Source organism: Haliotis cracherodii, unplaced genomic scaffold, assembly GCF_022045235.1.
Source record: "Haliotis cracherodii isolate W230 unplaced genomic scaffold, xgHalCrac1.p SCAF_31, whole genome shotgun sequence".
Lineage (NCBI taxonomy): Eukaryota > Metazoa > Mollusca > Gastropoda > Lepetellida > Haliotidae > Haliotis > Haliotis cracherodii.
Genome location: NW_027266288.1, coordinates 2,637,269 through 2,659,294, shown reverse-complemented (window position 1 = coordinate 2,659,294; position 22,026 = coordinate 2,637,269). Strand labels below are relative to the sequence as shown.

At 38.6% G+C, this 22,026-nt stretch overlaps 1 protein-coding gene across 4 annotated transcripts in view; it reads left to right on the top strand.

Moving 5' to 3' along the window:
* LOC139477175 (interference hedgehog-like) overlaps positions 1-22,026 on the top strand; it is a 128,716-nt gene that overhangs the window by 31,726 nt on the left and 74,964 nt on the right. For 2 of the 4 annotated variants that reach the window (XM_071259727.1, XM_071259724.1), the window contains exon 2: positions 17,093-17,260. In XM_071259727.1, coding sequence (XP_071115828.1) covers positions 17,176-17,260 — 85 coding nt within the window. In that variant the 5' untranslated portion in view covers positions 17,093-17,175. Of the gene's footprint in view, positions 1-3,511; positions 3,868-16,525; positions 16,755-17,092; positions 17,261-22,026 lie in introns of those variants that run through there. The other 2 variants (XM_071259725.1, XM_071259726.1) reach the window with 2 other exon arrangements.

Below are 22,026 nucleotides of genomic sequence, written 5' to 3'. Positions count from 1 at the left end.
AGGGACAATGGCTGGCTGACAGGGTGAGGCTGTGTCTAGATGTGTTTGCCTGACTGGTAAAACATTGTACCTGGTCTGAATTAGTGGACAAATCATTGATATGGTTTTCATTAGGGCAGCCAGTCAGTGGTAGCCACAACACAATATTTGGCACATTTTTGGCGCCATGGTTACGAGCACAGTTAAAGTATGCCACAACAAGCTGGTTCCCAATCCAAACTTTATGTAAGGTAACTTTTCTATTAATTGGTTCCATAAGTCCTATGAGTTTCATGTTTGGGGCTGCAAATAGAGGATTTTATGAGCTATAAAAGTTAGAATGTGTGAAACATCAGTTGAAAATAATGGTGCCATTATTTTGAATCTCAGACACTTCCAGGTTCTCTTAAATTTCAAAATTTGAAATTTCAGAAAATTAAATCAAAGATTAATTCTGAAGAATTTAGTCTTGGGAGCGTGTTTTGCCTTCTTAATAGTTGAAAAAATAATTCTTCGTGGTTAATGATTTATATTTTATTTTTTGAAACAGGTTTGGAAGAAAAATTCATTAATTTTGAATAAGTCATTTATCTCTTGTTAATTTAAGGCTCTTTGAAGGGTGTGTCAGTTTGAAGTTGGACCAGGTACATATATTCATGCCCATGTTGTGAAGGTTGCAAAAATGTCATGAAAACAAATGCCTGGATCCAATAAGATTGAAACCCTTGAGAATAACAATTATGCTGATTATTCAGCACGATCAGAATAAAAGAAAATCACGAATTTGAGGAAAGGAACATTTAGCAAGTTCATCATTTTTGAATTTTGTCTAAATGTTTTCAAAATGGAACATTTATTGTGATAACAGTTTCAGAAGGACTAATAATTGATTGTTAAAGACTGAAGTATTATATCCCTCAAGGATAGCCACTTTACACTGATGTAAAAACTCCTTCCCCATCTCTCCATTCAGGAGTAGTTGGATGGGGAACATTATGTCGTTTGCCTCTGTTATTCTCATCAGACGTTTGCCATTCTTAAATCATTGTCGCAGTATGCCAGTCACCCAGACATGACATATTCCTGTTTCTGCTCCAATCAAAATTGTTCTTGAGTTTGTTTGGTGTATTCGTCTCAGAACCTTTCCTATGGAGTCGTCCGTCTGCTTGTATTTGTTGTCTGCTGCTGCTGCTGTCTGTGAACTACATCAATTCATTTGGAAATTTATTGTTGGAATGATATCAGCTTGTCATAATTTTCCGTGCTTTCATTATTTTATTGGTTCTTTGACCTTCCCAATGAAATCAACCCATAGACTTTCAGTTTCTTTCGACTGCTGCTCCAGTTTATGAGTCAACAACATGATATATAATTTATATTATTCGCATGATATGGATATGCATATCATATAAATATATCATTTTCTGTGATTACATTATTTGATTGATGTATGTGTGTGTGTCTGTTGGGTTTAACGCCGCTTTTAACAATATTCCAGTTATATCACGGCGTGTCAGCTTAATGTGGGAGGAAAGCCTGAAGTGATGCAGGTCTCAGGTGTTTATCACTTCGGTGAAAACCATGAGCACGGGTATGGTGCTGACAAACCTAGAAACATAATCAGGACGAACCGGGATTCAAACCCACAATCATCGGTTTCTGGCGCAACTCTGCACATTGAATTGTGGCGCCTTAGACGACTGGGTCACCCCTGCCCCCTTGAATGATGTAGATATACATGTATGTCATATAGAAATATCCTCATTGATATTTCAAGTGATATGAATCAGTCCGCTTGTGTTGTCTGGTTCTACTGTTTATGAGTCAAATACATGAATTCATTTACAAATTTTATTGTGTTTTAACAGTATAACCTTATCATCATTTGCAATGATCTGTTTATTGTACTGGTACTTGAACCTTTCCAATAAAGTGAGTGCGTCTGCTTCAATGTGCCGTCTGCTCCACTGTGAGACAACTACCTCCACTCATTCACAGCTTTAATAGTGTTTGGGGGATAACATCTTCAACGGTTTCCTTAAGCTTGTTTACTGTACTAGTCCAATAATTTTTCCAATGAATTCACAGACTGGTGTCTGTTGTTTACCATAGCAACAGATGAAATCTATTTCTCTCCTTTCCAAGGATTGGTATGAACGAAGAGTCTTTTGGAGTACCCATGAGATTCTTACTTCAGGCCAAATGTCCCATCGTGAGTAAATCTTATAGTGTTGTAGATAGGTTATCGGTAAGATGCCTGCATATATTCGATTCTGGTCCAATTATTTTTTCTCATGGATGCAGGTCTTGAATCAAGACTTCCGGAGTCTGCTTCAAAGGATCATTAGTCAAAAGATTCTTGTGATTAGTGAGTTTCAAAGTGGTAAGAAGGTAATGTGTCTCTGTCATCAACAATTTCCTAATATATTCTTTTATATGCTAGAAACTTTCCAATCTGCTTTTCTCCGATTCCGATATAATCCTCCCTCTGTGCGTGTTTGGTTGTAGTTTAAATCTGTGTTAATCTCTGCTTGTCTGTTTTATCGCTTCTAAACAAAATAAATATTCTTATTATCAAGTAAATAAATATCTGCTCAAGTATTCATCGGTTTGTCACCATTATCTATAATCCTTTTAATTTTCTACTTTTGATAAGCGCTGTTGGTGGGTATTTAATCATTGAACGAAGGCCTTCAGTCAGGCTTTTGACTCGTAACTAAAATCACTGACTGTATTTCAGTAAAAGTTTCCTAGCAACTTGAAAATACTTTAATACCTTGAAACATATTTAGTTTTGAAGGTAATATTGACATTATTGTTACCAGTTATATCTATTTATTTATTTTATTATCTTTTAATATAATTTTGTTCAAGTTTTTGTGAAGTTAAATTTGTTAATTCTCTCTCAGCCCTCCCCTTACATCAAATGTGTTTTGTTATCAAATATGTCTTTCACTCTACGTACCATGGACATCATTGTTTTCAAATCTGTTTCCCTGTGACCTTGGCAAATGGGATGAAGAGAAAACACTCAATCTAATTCATATTATTTCAAATTTGGCAATAGTTTGCACAAAACCCAAACCTAAAATATTTCAGAAAAGTTTTTCAGTGGAAACCCTTATTCGAACATATTTTTTCTTTGATTTACTTTTTCCAATTACTTTGACGATGTGAAAAAGAAAGTTTTCAACATACATTATTTTAAAATTTCTGTCACAATTTGATCCAGAACAAATAGATGTTCGTTGGTTTTCAAATCCTTTTAAAAAAAGTTGTCAGGTACAAAATCATTATTAAAAAAAATATGGAACATCCACATTTTCACCCCATCTGAAATTTTTCTCCAAATTTTTGTGTCGTCTGCTTGGAGTTGCTTCAGCGTCTGCCGGTAGCCGGCTGCTCCCCCTCCCTCCTCGCCTCTCACTGCTGGGCCGTTGTGATAAGCTAGCTCCCCTCTCCTTTAGCCCTCGGTGATTGTAACCGAGTCTAGGCTGGCTGCCGCATAACAGGAGACGCTAGCGCACATGCAACAGGCTCAAGAAGTTGCTCCTCCGACCATGCTCAGGACATTGTTCAATGGATCCCAATCTTCCTGGATACCCTACTAAGTGTTGGAAGTAGCCCCAAGTATGTGTGTGTGTCGTGGAGGTAGATAAATACCTGGTCTCCAGTCACACAAAGTTGGAAGCTGATTCAGGAGGCTGAGGAGATACCGAGTGTAGCCCGAGTTGGGGGGAGCTGTCCCTTTTGTTTGGATTCTTATGGTAATCAGTGAAAGTCGGCGACCCAGTATGGGAATTACATTAGTGAGAGCCCTGCAGGGTGTTAGTCCTGAGTCCTGTTGTTTACAACATCTTGGCCCTCAGTAGGAACGCCAAACAGAAGGTAAGACTGATTCCCCACCAGATCTTCCTACCCACAACCCTCGGTGGAGTCACGCTTTGTTGATGAAACTCTACATTGGTATTGTTGTCAGGCATGCGACTTGGTCGCTCCACGCCAACACTCAGGCTTGCCTGTGTTGCAGGGTCTGGTCAAGTGTCCATGATGTTCCTTCAGTTGACCATGTTCGGTTCACCGAGGGCTGACAATGGCCTGATCGAGGAGGAGCCATTGTCACCACGCGATGATATTGTGGTCGGATTAGGGAGTATTTGTTTACAAGTTCTCGGGGGAGATGAATAGGTCTTTATTGAAAATGGGGTTCTCGGTTCAGATTTATGAACTGCTCTGCAATATTCTGGGTTTTACAACGAATATATTACTTTGTTATTACCATATTATTCGCTTCCTTTGCAAGTGCTGGAAGTATTCGTGGGGATGTTTTTTGTTGGAATACCCATGATTGATGTTGATGTGAGCTTTACATTATCAACAGTAAACTGTAATGGACAGTATTGTTGCTTAGCTCCACTCCAGCGTATCAACAAATCTGTGTTTGTATTCTATGAATTACTTCATAAATTCCTCTGGTACCTGTTGAATTTTTTATGTGAATTATATTATAGAACTGTTGAAAATGTTACAACTATTTGCTTCTATCTTACAATTCTTCGATTTTAAACCTGAATTCCAAAAGTTAAGTGATCATCATAATATATGCCATCCAATACACACCATCTAAAAAAATATAAACCATCAAAGCATGTGTATTGTTTGTTTGTCAGATTTTAAAAATGTTTTGTTTTACCATCCAAACTTTGAACACAGATCTCCATCATCCAAACTTTGAACTTTCTTCTCTCTCAAGGATGTGAAAAAACACCCCAAAAAATTATGGAAATAGAATAATTCCATTGTAATTATTTTTGAAGTCAAATATTTCGGGAATACTTTCTGGGAAAGTCTGGAAATATTTTTGCTCTGCGTGTAGGTTAACGCTGAATTGTTCCTTGGAATGTACGGAGGGGTTTGGTTGTCATCACCCCCAATATGATAGCACTCAGTGGAGCAAGGAGTGGTCACATGCATACCCCTTCAAGAGCATATCATTTGCATACTCAATCTGCTAATTTAAATATTTATATCATGTCTTCTCTATGGTGCCTTGTCCAAACTCCTTGTGTATCTGAAAATCATGTTTTGAAATAGCTTTTCTTGTATTTAGAAATACAAAAAAAACCTCTTTTTATAAACTTCCTAATGTTTAAACAATATACCGTTCTCATGCTTTTGTATATCTAAATATGTCTATTTATTACAAAAAATATTGTAAAAGTCTAACTTTCAGAATTCACACTCATCTTTGAAGAATCTTAATGTTTATAAGAACTTGCCCATTTCTCAAGTTTATTTCAATATCTACATATTTATATGTTCTGCTTTTCTATTTATTTTGATTTTGATAAGGGGAAGGCTTTTCAGATTTCCTAGATGGAATTTATCAGAGATGATATCACACACTGGAACACGTGATTTAATGTTTAACTTTGGGGGGAAAGTTTGTGGGGGGGTTAGTCTCTATGTGCATGTCGTAAAAGCTGAGATATAATGTGTGAAATTGCCCTACTATGGATTTGACAGAGTTCTAAAATGATGTATCATCATGAAAAAAATAATGGTTGTATTCTTGTAAATATAGTTCTTGATACACTCATAAAACAAATGTTTCTCCTTTTTTTGGTATTTATGTCAGTTTTAAAAAATTCATTATTCAAACCATATATTAGTTTTGATTATTATCTGATTTGTGTTCAATGAAGAATTTTAATGCTACTTGTAACACAACTTGTTATCATCCATGTTATAAAGTGCTACTTGTAGCATGACTATTGCCATGATGCAATGTCGATTCCACTTTACTACGGCAATCGACAATAGAAACCATCACCCAGAGTGTCAATTTCCTGTGGACTAATTTGATTGACAGTTGACGGACAGCTAAGAAATATCAGCAATCAGAATCAATTAGCCGCGACAGGTCTCACCCGCTCTCCGCTCATTCACAAATTGTTGTTAGGAAAACTGAATAATTGAGTCTGGTTTTGTCCATTTGAGAAATTGATGTTGTGATTGAGAGGAGGTCGCTTAAATCAGGGAGAAGAGGAAGCAAGTTAATATCCCCGAGGAATGTTTAGTTTGGAGTGAGGTCATCCTTTCGAATAATTTGGATTTGAGCAGATTTGTCTCACGATAGCATCTTCTTGCTTCTGTGAGTGGATTTATTTACGGTTAATTTTTTTTCACGTGTATTACAATTTACGTAAAGTGTTAGATTTGTTTGCTTTTTTCCTTTTTGCCGCAATTCAGTGTTGATATTGGAATGACGTGAACATATTTGACAAGAAAATACACCCTAGTGTGACTATTCATTTTAATGAGAATTGTATACAGAATTGTGTCGTTCATCTGGATGTTTTGAGACAATGATTGAAGATATAAATAATTACACACAATATGTTCTCATTTTCTACACAGACATTACCTACAAATAAGGTTGGAATTCAGAGACAATTTATCACTTTTCACAATTTCTTCAAAACATAATTCATTTTTCATGACTTGGTCTGCAAGTGTACATTCCATGTTTCCTCCCTTGAAATATTCTCCCCATTTTGATCAGTTCCGTGGCAGAGAATAACGATGGAGCCTCGACCCAACTTTCAAACTAATGAGGCAAAAGTTGTTGTTTTCGAACAGCCGAGTCGGGTTAGAGGAAGGGTAGGGTGTTACCAGGAGAAGTTTGGCTATCATTAGCTCATTAGCTGTAAACCTTATCTTAGGTTCCACTGGGATGGACGTGTTATATTTCATCTTCCAAATCCGTTTGGTATTTTCAAGCTTTGTTAGTGCAACCCATTTTGGCGTTAGTTTAAACACAAGCCATATTTTGAATATTAAATATTTGAAGTGCAGCTGAGGATCAGTTTTCATTCAAGATGTAGTTTAACTTTAAAACGCTGTTAGCACCAATAAACTGTGGCTGCCTGTCCTGAATGTAGGTATGTAAAAGCGTAGTGTGTTTTGCCGATAGGTTGAAATAATATGCGACTATCTTACATAGATCATGAGGATACGAAGATATCTTACTATGACACATATGTGAGTGTAATAATTTCTTTATTACCCATTATTTCTTAATTTTTTTACCTCCCCTTTAGAAAAATGCACTGATCGCCACCCTGTCCTAGAAAACCACAACTGTCGAATGACGTTAACAATCTTCAGCTATGACGTCATTTCTAATGTGACGCCATTCCCACCTTACATCACAAAAATATTCAAATGACGTCAACAATGCCGTCCGGATGACGTAAACAATGCACCGTGAGCGAGAAGTGATATTTGTCCCAGTACATGTACGATTTTTGTGAACTCGGTTATTTCTACCCCTATGGGAAATAATATCCGACTAGGTTACACGGATTATGAAACTGTGCTACGCTCAGGGTTTTGTATAATTCATTCTGTTATTCATAAACAAAAAGTACTGAGCACTTCCTTGGTATCAGTTAGGCTACAAACAGGACATATGTAAATTTACCCTGTCAAATAGTGTGCATTTTGCGAGCTAGTGGTGGTGGAATGGGGTTTAACATCGCGTCCAAGATTGTGTGTGTGTTTGTGTGGCTGCTTGTACTAGTCTGGACTGATGCCGATTTATAGTGCTAGCTCACTGAGATACCATGCCGCAGTTTAACATGAATACCCCACTCAGACACAGTATACTGACTCTGAGCCAACCAGTCCTTGTTTTAGCCCCTTAATGCCGAGCGCCAGACAGGGTAACAACAAGTACCCTCTTTTAACGTCTTTTGGTATGATGCGGCCCGGGGATCGAACCCCGGACCCTCCGCTCTCTGGGCGGACGCTCTACCTCTAGACCACGAAGGCGGTCGCGAGGCTAGTAGTAGTGGTAGAGGTAGTGGTAGCAGCAGTAGAAGTTGTTATAGCAGCAGTAATAGTAGACGTAGTAGTAGTTGTAGTAGCAACAAATGCAGAAGTAGTTGTAGTAGCAGCAGTATTGAAAGATTCGTCTGAGAGCACATAACCAAAACACACTATTAATCAAAACGGACTTAAATTTTCTAAAAGTTGTTTTAAAGAATTGTGTAAAATGAAAAATATATGTTGAAAAGTATGTCTCAGGGCTTGACAAGTGACACATTTACTTGTTCGTGACATATTTACCTGGTACTGGATCCATATCTGTCATAAACATTGGGTGTTTATTTTTCTGCTCAACAGACAGTGACAAGTGGTGCCAGACAGTGATGATGTTATTCCCCTGTAACCTATGTGCATAGCTAGATACATGTGGCTGTGTGTTAATAGTGGAGTATTATTTGTGATAAAATATCTAGCTAATATATCTCATTATTCCCCTGTAACCTATGTGCATAGCTAGATACATGTGACTGTGTGTTAATAGTGGAGTATTATTTGGGATAGAATATCTAGCTAATATAATTCATTATTCCCCTGTAACCTATGTGCATAGCTAGATACACGTGACTGTCTGTTAATAGTGGAGTATTATTTGTGATAAAATATCTAGCTAATATAACTCATTATTCCCCTGTCACCTATGTGCATAGCTAGATACATGTGACCGTGTGTTAATAGTGGAGTAGTATTTGTGATAAAATATCTAGCTAATATATCTCATTATTCCCCTGTCACCTATGTGCATAGCTAGATATATACTCGTGACTGTGGTAATAGTGGAGTATTATTTGTGATAAAATACAAAATCATTAATCTTGGAGAAAATAAACATTACAGGAAAGTGTAAGAATTTATTTATGAAAACAGTGCCAATAATCTTGTTATTATGATGATATGAGTGCATCAATTGTTTTATTTTCAAATTATGTCAGTGTTGCTACTGGTGTTTATGGGCATTTTGATAGCTTTGTGGTGTGTTTGCTCGTTGTGAAGAATATTTAGATGTTATACAAAGAAAAGTGTTTGAAAATATTAGGATGAGATTTTTTCCACCAATTGAAATTAGGAAATAAATCCCTTCATGCTCTTTCATACAACATTTTATACAGCTTCTTGATAGAAAAAAGTTCAAAAATTATATTTGTTGTATTGTAATGGAACCGGTAAATTCTGCTCTTTCTTGTGACATGCAGCATTTGAAATAAATTGTGAGAGAAAAAATAAATGTAAAATTATATTTGTTGTATTGTAATGGAACCGGTAAATTCTGCTGTTTCTTATGACATGCAGTACTTGAAATATATTGTGACAGAAAAAATAAACGTAATATTATATTTGTTGTATTGTGATGGAACCGGTAATTTCTGCTCTTTCTTATGACATGCAACACTTGAAATATATAGAGAAAAAACGTCCAAAAATTATATTTGTTGTATTGTAATGGAACCGGTAAGTTCTGCTCTTTCTAATACATGCAGCACTTGAAATAAATTGTGAGAGAAAAAATAAATGTAAAATTATATTTGTTGTATTGTAATGGAACCAGTAAATTCTGCTGTTTCTTATGACATGCAGTACTTGAAATATATTATTCAGAAAAAAAAAATGTAATATTATATTTGTTGTATTGTAATGGAACCGGTAATTTCTGCTCTTTCTTATGACTTGCAGCACTTGAAATAAATTGTGAGAGAAAAAATAAATGTAAAATTATATTTGTTGTATTGTAATGGAACCGGTAATTTCTGCTATTTTTCTTATGACATGCAGCACTTGAAATAAATTGTGAGAAAAAAAATAAATGTAAAATTATATTTGTTGTATTGTAATGGAACCGGTAAATTCTGCTGTTTCTTATGACATGCAGCACTTGAAATATATTATTCAGAAAAAAAAAATGTAATATTATATTTGTTGTATTGTAATGGAACTGGTAATTTCTGCTCTTTCTTATGACATGCAGCACTTGAAATAAATTGTGAGAAAAAACAAACAAAACCTAAATTTATATTTGTTGTATTGTAAATAGAACCAGTAAATTCTGCTCTTTCTTATGCAGCACTTGAAATATGTTATTGAGAGTTAAAATAAACATAAAATTATATTTCTTGTATTGTAATAGAACCGATAAATTCTGCTCTTTTTTATGACATGCAGCACTTGAAATATATAGAGAAAAAACGTCCAAAAATGATATTTGTTGTATTGTAAATAGAACCAGTAAATTCTGCTCTTTCTTATGCAGCACTTGAAATATGTTACTGAGAATTAAAATAAACATAAAATTATTTTTCTTGTATTGTAATGAAACCGTTGAATTCCTATGATATGCAGCACATGACATACTGGTCCGAAATATGTGTGAATGAAATATGCATGCTGCACCAACACTGTTTGTTTTATCACTGATAACGGCGTTGTCGGTGCCATTCAAGAGTGATGGAATTCCAGCACTTTGTCTCATTCAGCGCCATAGAGCAATGGCATTAAATGGAAGGAGCACACAGGAAAACCAGCCTGAAAATGACATGCGCAGTTGGCCTTAAAACATGTTTTATCCACATTAAGGAGAATTAAGTGGGTTTGCATCTTTCTAAAGAAGTCTTTTCAGGACTACTGTATATTGTTCCGAGGTTTTTGTGGTTGGAAAAAGTCAGAAATGGTTCATTCCGGACGGGAGGAAATACACAGCTCTTCGAGAAAAGAAAATCTTGTCAATATCTGTCAATGGGTTTCAACTGTGGGATTTGAATTGTCATTTTCACTTTTGATTGTGTTTGTCTTCCTTTTGAAAAAAGGTCTGGCCACGAAGGTTAAAATAAAACATTTGGTGTAGTTTACCAATTTACCATTAATGTTTATTTGTTAGGACAGCCTGATGTGCCAGGCACAATTGCTTTATTCAGGGATGCTGTAAAAATCACACTTGTCGTATCATTTAAAATTATTGAATATCTTGAATCGAAGTAAAGTTGCAACTGTAAGATTGTAGAGATTGGATTTATAGCAATGAGGTGTGTAATTTGGGTCTATGCAACTATAACAGACAGGAAGTTCAGATGATATTGTTTGATTCATATTGGAGAAATTTTGTTTGCTGTTGTCAAATACAATCAGCTATCATTGAAGTAGCTGTTGTACAGTAATCAGCTATCAATGAAGTCGCTGTTGTACAGTAATCAGCTATCGATGAAGTTGCTGTTGTACAGTAATCAGCTATCGATGAAGTTGCTGTTGTACAGTAATCAGCTATCGATGAAGTTGCTGTTGTACAGTAATCAGCTATCGATGAAGTTGCTGTTGTACAGTAATCAGCTATCAATGAAGTTGCTGTTGTACAGTAATCAGCTATTGATGAAATTGCTGTTGTACAGTAATCAGCTATCGATGAAGTGGCTGTTGTTCAGTAATCAGCTATCGATGAAGTTGTTGTCGTACAGTAATCAGCTATTGATGAAGTTGCAGTTGTACAGTAATCAGCTATCGATGAAGTTGCTGTCTGGCAGTTATCGATGAAGTTGCTGTCAGGCAGTTATCGATGAAGTTGCTGTCAGGCAGTTATGGATGAAATTCCTGTTGTACAGTAATCAGCTATCAATGTAGTTGCTGTCAGGCAGTTATCGATGAAGTTGCTGTCAGGCAGTTATCGATGAAGTTGCTGTCAGGCAGTTATCGATGAAGTTGCTGTTATCAGGCAGTTATCGATGAAGTTGCTGTTATCAGGCAGTTATCGATGAAGTTGCTATCAGGCAGTTATCGATGAAGTTGCTGTTATCAGGCACAATTCTGATCAATTGCTGAGCTGATCAGACAGAGCAGGAAGTGACACACACTTGATCCAAGCTAAACAATGATGAACAAGCTCTACTTGAGATATGGCTTGGAGGTACACAGCCATGATGTGAGATAGTCGTGTTGTTCCACGACAACACAGATACATACACTCAAGTGTTTGTCAGGAACGTTGCAGGAGCTGTACAGAATGGGAGAGTTGGTGCAACACAACTTTGAACAGTGTTTCATTTGCATCACAGCAGCTTGATGTGGGGGAGCATCTGAGTCGAGTCAGTCCCAGGTGATCTGCGATTTTGCGATCGTGAAAGGATTTGCAGAAAAATCATTTTCATTATTTTCAAGATACAAATATGAATCCTGCAATGAAACAAAATGTGAAATAAATTAATTCTCGCTTTTAAACATACTTTTTTCGTGACCTAATGAACTTTGTTTTAATCTAACCATAAATAGTATCAGTGACACTATGCATAACTGAGAAAACATCTCACGCACCTTGTGTCCATGCAGGCACAGCGGAACCTTGTGACCGAGACCACGTGACCGAGACCAGTAACTCACCACTCTATTTTTCGCACAAACCATGTAGTCTGGAAACATTTTTGTTCTCATTGATCAATAAGCCAGGATAAGAATAAATAATATTATTACTCAAAAAATACATTTTTGCATCCATTCTCTACATTTGTGCGTACTGGACCAGGTTTGTGCATCGAGTAAACTTTGTAGACTTCTTATGTTACGTAGCACAAAAGTGATATGCCTTTAAAGTAATCGTGAAACACCTAGATGTCAGGTTACTGCTGAAAGACAGCTGTTGCACTGTAAGAATATGTTACGACCTAAAACTGGGATGCAGCGGGATGCAGCAGGATGCAGCTTACCAAAACCGATATATAAGATACTACACTATATTCTTGCAACAAATAGTTATTTATTTAAGATTGGTTATGAAGATACCCCTACATGTACTCTTTCTAAAACTTGCCCAGAAACCAATATTCATATGTTTTGTGAATGTCAATATACAATTCATATTTGGGAGGACTTGAAAGATTGGTTAGGGACAACAGTGGAAGGAAGTATTGATTGTAGTAACCAAAATCTTTTATTTGGATTTAAAGGAAAAAACAATAACCCAGTAAAAATTATATTTTTAATTGCAAAATTTGTCATTTATTAACAAATGAGAAAGAAATCAATTCCACATTTTAAACAAGTAAAGTGGGAAAAAATTAAATATTATGAAGCTACAAGATCTATTGCTTTCTCAAACTGTAAACAAGCTAAATTTTTCTCTTTTTGGTCTTCATTCCACACATTATTCAAGAATACCAAGATATGATTTAATACTACAATTTGTCTGTTAATCTGTATAGAAACACTATATATAGATCTACCAGATGTACTAGAGAAACAAACTACTGAATGTACAACAAGGTGATTTGAATATATACCATGCTGATCTTAATGTAATATGTTTCATGTATACATTGTATTTGAAATGATGGGAATAAAAAAACAAAAAACAAAAACAAAAACAAACCCCGATATATTCATTGTGTGCTACTTTTATTGGCTCTGTCACTCTTTAAACAAAACAGACATTGACAGAGTACAAACCTCTTTGACATGTGAAGAAAAACGTGACACAATCAGATTGGGTTTTTCAATTAAGGAAAGTTGGGAACCTCAAGTATGAGAGATATTAGTTAATTTTCTTGAACAATGCAAGCAATTCACGTGTGCATGTTCTTACTAAGAAATACTTAACAACGCAGTTCCTTAAATAGAACATTTTTTCGTTAGGCTGCAAATATTTGGGGATAGTTTGTTTTGACAAGCGGGATAAGATTACGGGGAAATAATAGGCAAAACAAATGCTATTTGCTGTTGGTGTGAGATTGTTATAAAGGTGGTTGTCAGTACTCAGGAAGATAGCATCTTGAGGGAGATATTTTGCATTGTGATAATGTCCGGCAGTTGATTGAGAATCAGTTGTGACGGGCGGCTGATGAACTTCCATTTATTATAGGAAAAAGGAGAGTAGTTACTTAAGGTAATAGGTAACCCGACAGAAAATTGTTTGAGAAAGACGTAAGATCTGGGATCGTAAGTTATGAGATATTGTGTTATTTTAATGAGACAGCCTGTGGAGATATTGCGCGAATACTGCTAAAAGCGGTGTATAACTTCACTCACTCACTCACTTGACGAGACAGCTATTGTCAGTTATGTTAGTTTCTTATGGGTGGAGATAGTGCTTGATGGCAGGCGGCATGGTACAGCCCCGAGTGAGTATCTGTGTATCTCGTATCTGTGTCATTAAAAAAAGTTTAAGACGTCCATAAAGTTAGACATTCAGTAGAATGTATAAAAAATAACCTTTCAAGAGAGTTGTCACTTGATATAGGACCTTTTATATTTTTCGGCTTTTGAGGTTAAATTTGTTCAATAATGAACTTATTTGGGACTTACGACTTGTTACTTAAAGTGAGGTTACCTAGGTTATTGTGTTTGGTTGGTACTTGACGAATTTGACAACTTGTTTATCACAAAGTCAGACTTGACAACTTCCTGAAATTGATCAGAAACCTTTCGGAACTAACAAACCCTATTTCATTCATGAATGTGTGGTTCTCCAATACAGGAACTGGGAGCATTCCCTCAAATAGAAGGAAATTTGTCACTAGACCCCTCTTGAGATTGACGATGTCCGGGATTAAGTTGCAGCATACATGTTGCAGACCTGAATATATGTCATTCATGAAAACTCACTGCTTCTCATTCATTAAACTTGTCAGAATTTATTTAAACTGGAGGGGGAGGTGGGGAGTTGGCTACATAGGTCAGTTTCCATGGTAACTATCAACTATTCATATAACAAGTATGTATATAGGAAACCATTTGGAGTGGCTATAATTATTTTACACCGGAAATGTGCTGTCAAATCTGTTTTTATTATAGTTATTTGTGATGAAAAATTGCTGTATATTGATATTGTACATTCTGAAATATAAGATCATGTTTCCATGGAAACCAGTAATTGAAGTCAATTAGGGATTACGTAGTAGTGTTGTGAATATATTTCATAAATGGTTATCACTTTCAATTTTTTTTACAAAATTAAATTGGTGTATTTAAAGGATGTAACATTTCACAACTTTTTGAAAAGTTAACAGAAAGTACATTCTGGTCAACAGGGTTGTTTTGAAAAGAAATATCCGAGTGAATCACAAATTGATTTTCTAATGGTAAATTATCTCAAACAGTGATGCATGGTCATTGAAGCACCAAATTGTAGCCACAGCGATTCGTCAGTGTCTGTCCTTCTCCATGTAGTCATCACCAGGACCAATTGAGGAGTGTCGTTCTTATCAATATTCCTTTCGGCATTCATGTTGATTTCACACTTCGATTATCATTTACGATTTTATCACACAAGATTTTCTGAAGGTAACTTAGTCGTGAAATTGTATATAAAAGATGAAGCAATGAAAGAGAGTGGAATTCTATTTAAGATTTGGTGATGCATTTACGACCATCCCACAGCGGGAAAAATATAATCACCCATGGGATTACTTTGAGATTTTATTAGTTACATTTTGATGTTTTCAAATTTAGATATATTTATACTCCCCAATATTTTTTTTTCCCTTCACCATCCAACATGAATAAGTTATGCATATATACTTCTCAGAACAAGTTAAGGAACACTCACAACAGGAAGGGCATAGTGCAATACACGCCAGCCATGACAGATTATCTGTAGCTTATGAAGAGTTGGGTGTGTCCCTCTCTGGTATGATAATTGTTATTGTTAATCCTTCACCTGCCGTATATATACATAATTCTGTAGCATGTAGCAACCCATGCTTGCTGTAAAAGGTGACTATGCTTGTTGTAAAAGGTGACTATGCTTGTCGTAAAAGGCGACTAACGGGACCGGGTGGTCAGGCTCGCTGAAGTGGTTAATGCATGTCATCAATCACAATTGCGTGGATCGATGCTCATGAAATTAATCACTGGATTGTCTGGTCCAGACTAGATTATTTACAGACCGACGTCATATAACTGGAATATTGCTGAGTGTTGCATTAAACGACAACCAACCAACCAACAAACTGTAGTATGTTCATGATCCAGTCTTGATTGACAAAGGTACAAAGCTCTATTCTGAAATGTCGCTAGTACAATTTAATAAAAAAGTTGTTATCCCTGATTTTTGGTCTATTTTGTCATCCGTCAACTTCTAAGAAATGCCTGTCAAACAAATCATGCTATAACTTCTTTGGTTGGTATATATCTGTCTTCACAGTCGTCTTGAGGGTGCTTTGTATGCTTGTATGCAATTCTCCACAAAACTAGTTACATATAGAATCCATTCTCGATGTCTTTACTGGATATTTGCAAGGATTCAGTTTCAGGAAGAAGACATTAATCTAGAGTTTGGTTCAAGATGTTTTATATGTTGTACTTTTCAAGTCAAAATGTTTCTTTCATGTAAAATATTCATTTCATGCTTTTGAAAATCTTACTTTTTCCGTGGGTTTTATTGTGACCTTGTGAATTTACTCTCAATGGTGAATAATGAGGTGGAAGTAATTTTGTTTTCGAACTTTTCCCATTTCTTAGTCACGATGGGTGACTGTGTGTCGGTATGATACTCCAAATGTACGCATTCTGCAATTCAAAGACTCTGCGTTTTTATGACTGTTTACCAGTTTCTGCAATCGATAAGTATTAGATTTGCTCGAGTTGTGAATTCGATTATCACGGATGGGTATTTATGGCTGTGATTTGCTGCGTTACACCAAACTGCGTGTTGGTTTTTGCAAGTGTGGAGCCCATGTTCTACATCTGACAACCCACAATTGACATTTGGATTTTAGAGCCGCGATTTTATCAAATTTATTCATTAATATTTGTGTGTGGGTGCAGAGTAGGTTTAAGCTCGGAGGACAATTACGACCTGTGGCGACCATCATGGCTGTTTGTTCACTGCTGCTACTACTTTCCTCAAGACCCGTGTGATCAGGTCACCTCCATGACATCCAAATAGCTTTTCAGCTTTTGATGCGGAAAGAAAAGTAAAATTATTAAAAGTTGTTCCTACGAGATTCTGTGATATTAGAAGTTAGGCAAACTTTAGGATGGGACTTTGGCTGAAAGTTCCATCCATCGTACGAGTTTCACAAGTTAAGCTGAGGATGAGTAACGGTATGCGATTTGTTTAGATGAGAACGATATTTAGATCAGTACTCGGAGGGATCTCATTGGTTTGACTTCGGTAGTCAATAGTTTCAGTGGAGCTATTGCCTCTTGTCCGAGAATATTGCGGTGCAGAAACATCGACTTACTTGTTTTAAAGCTGATGAAAGTTTTGATATATTTGGTTATTTAATCATGGCGTTGTTCTTTTTTGCAGGTACACACCTTGTTAGCAACATATGAGCAGGTGGAAAGTATGTGCGATGATAAGAGACTGGCGTAAAGGAAGTGAACACGACAATGAGGAAATGCTGCACGGAGCTGTATGCACTGGGGAGCGCCATCTGCCTGCTGTTGGCCTCATGCCTGTCACTAGCAAGGGGAGGTAAGTCACATTTTTGGGCTAAACAAAATATAGTTAGAAATCTAAAAATTGTTGGCCATGTTGTAAGTATTGGGAATATTGACTGTATATAGCACTATTTATCACTGGTTTGAAGGGGATGTGCCGTGTGTTGCTGTATAGAGTTATGTCCCTTAGTCGTGCAAGGATAGGCTGTTAATCTAGAATTGTTCCTAGGTTCGTCATCACTTTACCAGTGTTTGTTGGTTTTTACCCAAACGGTAAATGTCTATGAGCTGCATCAGCTTCCTCCAAGGTAAAGCTCAAACACTGTAGTATAACTGAAGTTGTCTTCGAAGCAACCTATAACCGATTCACGTACTCACAACATGGAGTTTTCAACATGGCGCTTTCCATTTACAAAATTGCCTCAGAAAGTCTGTCTAAGAATTCTTAACACACATACGGTAAAGTGTTCACTTAAAAAAAATTCACAATACAGGTATTTTCAAAGTGATTATCCAATTCCAGAATAGTTTTAAAAAAAAGAGTTCCTTTAGTATAATATATTTTTTTAAATCAAAATATAAAAGTCGGCATTATTTTGACTATCAGAACACCTCTATGCAACATGGGCTGAAAATAGACGTTTCTCAAACAAGTTCTTTGTGCTGCAAACATAAATTGATTGTGTATGATTATTTTTTTGGAAGGGGGTATTGTTTTTTGACCCTGGAACTTACCTCTTTATGAGGGTGACACATGTTCGTTTCTTCCTGCTGATTTTATGGTCATTTGATGATAAGAGTTTAGATGAATCGTAACTCATGTCTGTTCTCAAAATAAGCTTGCTCAATTTGTGATAAAATGTTGGAAATTATCTATTAGATGAAGCAGCTTAAGTCGAAAGTTCTACATGACCGTTTGAAGAGGGAGAACTGTTTCTTGTACGCCTTAAGTAAAGATGAAGAAAAAGGGAGATTTATGGATATTACATGTCAAATTTGTATTTCTCAACTTTAAGTAAAAACTCCAGGAAAAGCCATAGATATGTTGTTGAAAAAAAACGCTCGTCACCAGATGTGGGATTCTCCCAGTAATGATTCACAGTTTTGCCGTCTCATGGGAATCGCAAGAGCTAGGATAGAGATTTGAGCTTCAATATTCACTGGATGATTCTCCTTTGGCAACCTGAAAAGTGATGGCTCAAATTGCTGACTTTTCAAAAAAGAGTGTTCCGCCATATGTCCTTGATATCAGTTTGAAAAATATGGAAAATATTTAATCTGCAGAATGGCAGCGATAGCGCTTGAGAATGTTTCAGTTTGTAAGTATGCCCTGGGGTTATAGGTGGAGTTAATTAGGGAACACTCGGAGGAAGAAAGCCCAAGAATGAGACCTTTGTCTTGCTGGGTAATGTTAGTGTTGAAGGGCTGGGACATCAGTTGACCTTTTGTCTTACATGGAAATACCATCCCCCAAGGCGGGGACTAGGACAAGGCAATATTTTGCTATCTAAAAAGCTGGTATGTCTTGTGATGGGTACTATCTGGGCTATGCATAACTGAGACATGCATTGTGGGGCCGAAATATAGGAACGCTTGCACTGGCAGAGATGAGATGGGTGGAGGGATGTGGATTGTGGGGCAGGGGGTGGAGGGACGTGGATTGTGTAGCAGGGGGTGGAGGGATGTGGATTGTGTAGCATGGGGTGGAGGGATGTGGATTGTGTAGCAGGGGGTGGAGGGATGTGGATTGTGTAGCAGGGGGTGGAGGGACGTGGATTGTGTAGCAGGGGGTGGAGGGACGTGGATTGTGTGGCAGGGGGTGGAGGGACGTGGATTGTGTAGCAGGGGGTGGAGGGACGTGGATTGTGTAGCAGGGGGTGGAGGGACGTGGATTGTGTAGCAGGGGGTGGAGGGATGTGGATTGTGGAGCAGGGGGTGGAGGGATGTGGATTATGGAGCAGGGGGTGGAGGGATGTGGATTGAGGGGCAGGGGGTGGAGGGATGTGGATTGTGTAGCAGGGGGTGGAGGGACGTGGATTGTGGGGCAGGGGGTGGAGGGATGTGGATTGTGTAGCAGGGGGTGGAGGGATGTGGATTGTGGGGCTGAAATATAGGAACTCTTGCACTGGCAGAGGTGGGGTGGGATTGTGGGGCAGGGGGTGGAGGGATGTGGATTGTGGGGCAGGGGGTGGAGGGATGTGGATTGTGGGGCAGGGGGTGGAGGGATGTGGATTGTGGGGCAGGGGGTGGAGGGATGTGGATTGTGGAGCAGGGGGTGGAGGGACGTGGATTGTGTAGCAGGGGGTGGAGGGATGTGGATTTTGTAGCAGGGGGTGGAGGGATGTGGATTGTGGGGCTGAAATAGAGGAACTTTCGCACTGGCAGAGATGGGATTGGGTGGAGGGATGTGGATTGTGTAGCAGGGGGTGGAGGGATGTGGATTGTGGGGCAGGGGGTGGAGGGATGTGGATTGTGGGGCAGGGGGTGGAGGGATGTGGATTGTGTAGCAGGGGGTGGAGGGATGTGGATTGTGGGGCTGAAATAGAGGAACTTTCGCACTGGCAGAGATGGGATTGGGTGGAGGGATGTGGATTGTGTAGCAGGGGGTGGAGGGATGTGGATTGTGGGGCAGGGGGTGGAGGGATGTGGATTGTGGGGCAGGGGGTGGAGGGATGTGGATTGTGTAGCAGGGGGTGGAGGGATGTGGATTGTGGGGCAGGGGGTGGAGGGATGTGGATTGTGTAGCAGGGGGTGGAGGGACGTGGATTGTGGGGCAGGGGGTGGAGGGACGTGGATTGTGGGGCAGGGGGTAGAGGGATGTGGATTGTGTAGCAGGGGGTGGAGGGATGTGGATTGTGTAGCAGGGGGTGGAGGGACGTGGATTGTGTAGCAGGGGGTGGAGGGATGTGGATTGTGTAGCAGGGGGTGGAGGGATGTGGATTGTGGGGCAGGGGGTGGAGGGATATGGATTGTGTAGCAGGGGGTGGAGTGATGAGGATTGTGTAGCAGGGGGTGGAGGGATGTGGATTGTGTAGCAGGGGGTGGAGGGATGTGGATTGTGTAGCAGGGGGTGGAGGGATGTGGATTGTGTAGCAGGGGTTGGAGGGATGTGGATTGTGGAGCAGGGGGTGGAGGGATGTGGATTGTGTAGCAGGGGTTGGAGGGATGTGGATTGTGGAGCAGGGGGTGGAGGGACGTGGATTGTGGGGATGGATCAGAATAGGCGGATAGCTTGTAGATGTCCCAGACTCCCATGTCACTCTGTCTGTACCCTGGCTGTCTCTGCGGGCTGCTGAGGTTGAAGGTTGTATGCAGGGGTTGCAAGGCCATGTTCAACCCTCACCTTGATATTTGGAACATGGTAAAAGATTGTTTATAGCTGCTGAATGGATTAAATATAGACTTGTCGTCCACTGGCGAGGATGGAGAATATCAGAGCCATATGGTGGGGATCTTGCCCTCCCTTGTTTAACACAGGCAGTTTTCTACTCAATTGTGTTATGTCAGCAGTTGGTATGTCAGAGTTTTGAATTTATTCATTTAAATCAAAATGCAACTTTGATAGAATATCATACCAATGCTTTAAGGCTTGAACCTCAGTAAGGATGAGTGAGTGGGTACATACTGGAGTACAGATATCAATATTCAGTTTCCATGTTGCGTCAGGGTTGCCTGTAAGTGATGGAGTGTGGGTGAGGAAGACCAGTTAATGATGTCACATTCACTCACTCATTCAATCATTCGCCCAAGCACTGACTCAATCACTCGACCGCCTCCATGGTCTACTGGTAGAGCATCCGCCCGGAGAGTGGAAGGTCCGGGGTTCGATCCCTGGCTGCGTCATACCAAAAGACGTTAAAAGATGGTACTTGTTGTTACCCTGTCTGCTGCTTGGCATTAAGGGGATAAAACAGGGACTGGCCGGCTTTGGAGTCAGTATACTGTGTCTGAGTGGGGTATTCATGTTAAACTGCGGCATGGTATCTCAGTGAGCTAGCACTATAAATCGGCATCAGTCCGGATCTAGTACAAGCAGCCACACAAACACACACACGTACATGCACGTCACACTATAAGTGCAATAATCTTAAACTCGACGTTAAACCCCATTTCACCTCACCTCACCTCACCTCACTCAATCACTCACTCAATCACTCACTCACTTAATTGCTCAATCATACACTCAATCATCCACTCACTCACCTTCCACCTTCCAAACCATGCTCTGTCCCCCCCACCCACCCACTCACTCACTCACTCACTCACTCACTCACTCACTCACTCACTCTCTAAGTCCCGAATCTGGTTGTATTCCGAGTAGTTGAAGGTCATCCTGGATTAAGAGGATGACAGTGTTCATGTCATGAGTATCACCTTCCAAACCATGCTCCGTCCCCGTTTGCAGTAATAGCCAACCTGTATGATGATAGTGTTACTCAAACTGAACTTATTTCCCTCCAGTTTCAAAGACAGGCCCAGCATGACTCCCTCCATTAAAAAAAGTGAATGTTTCATCACAAAATTAAATAGCTGTACTAATGCTCCAGCTAGTATTTGTCCAATTTTATAACTGGAATAATTTAAATATCATCAAAGGCTGGGAGGGTAATAGGTGGCATCCCAGCATGCATCTGTGGAAATGGGAGGTAATTCGCCCCCGAAAAATGAATTGGTACAGAAGTGACATAAAGAAATAATTTTCCTATTATTTCCCTTCAAAAACGACATGATTTGAGTGTCCCTCTTTTATTATAGAAATCTGTTTGGGTTGCTGTCTGAATTAAAAATCCACACCTGGGT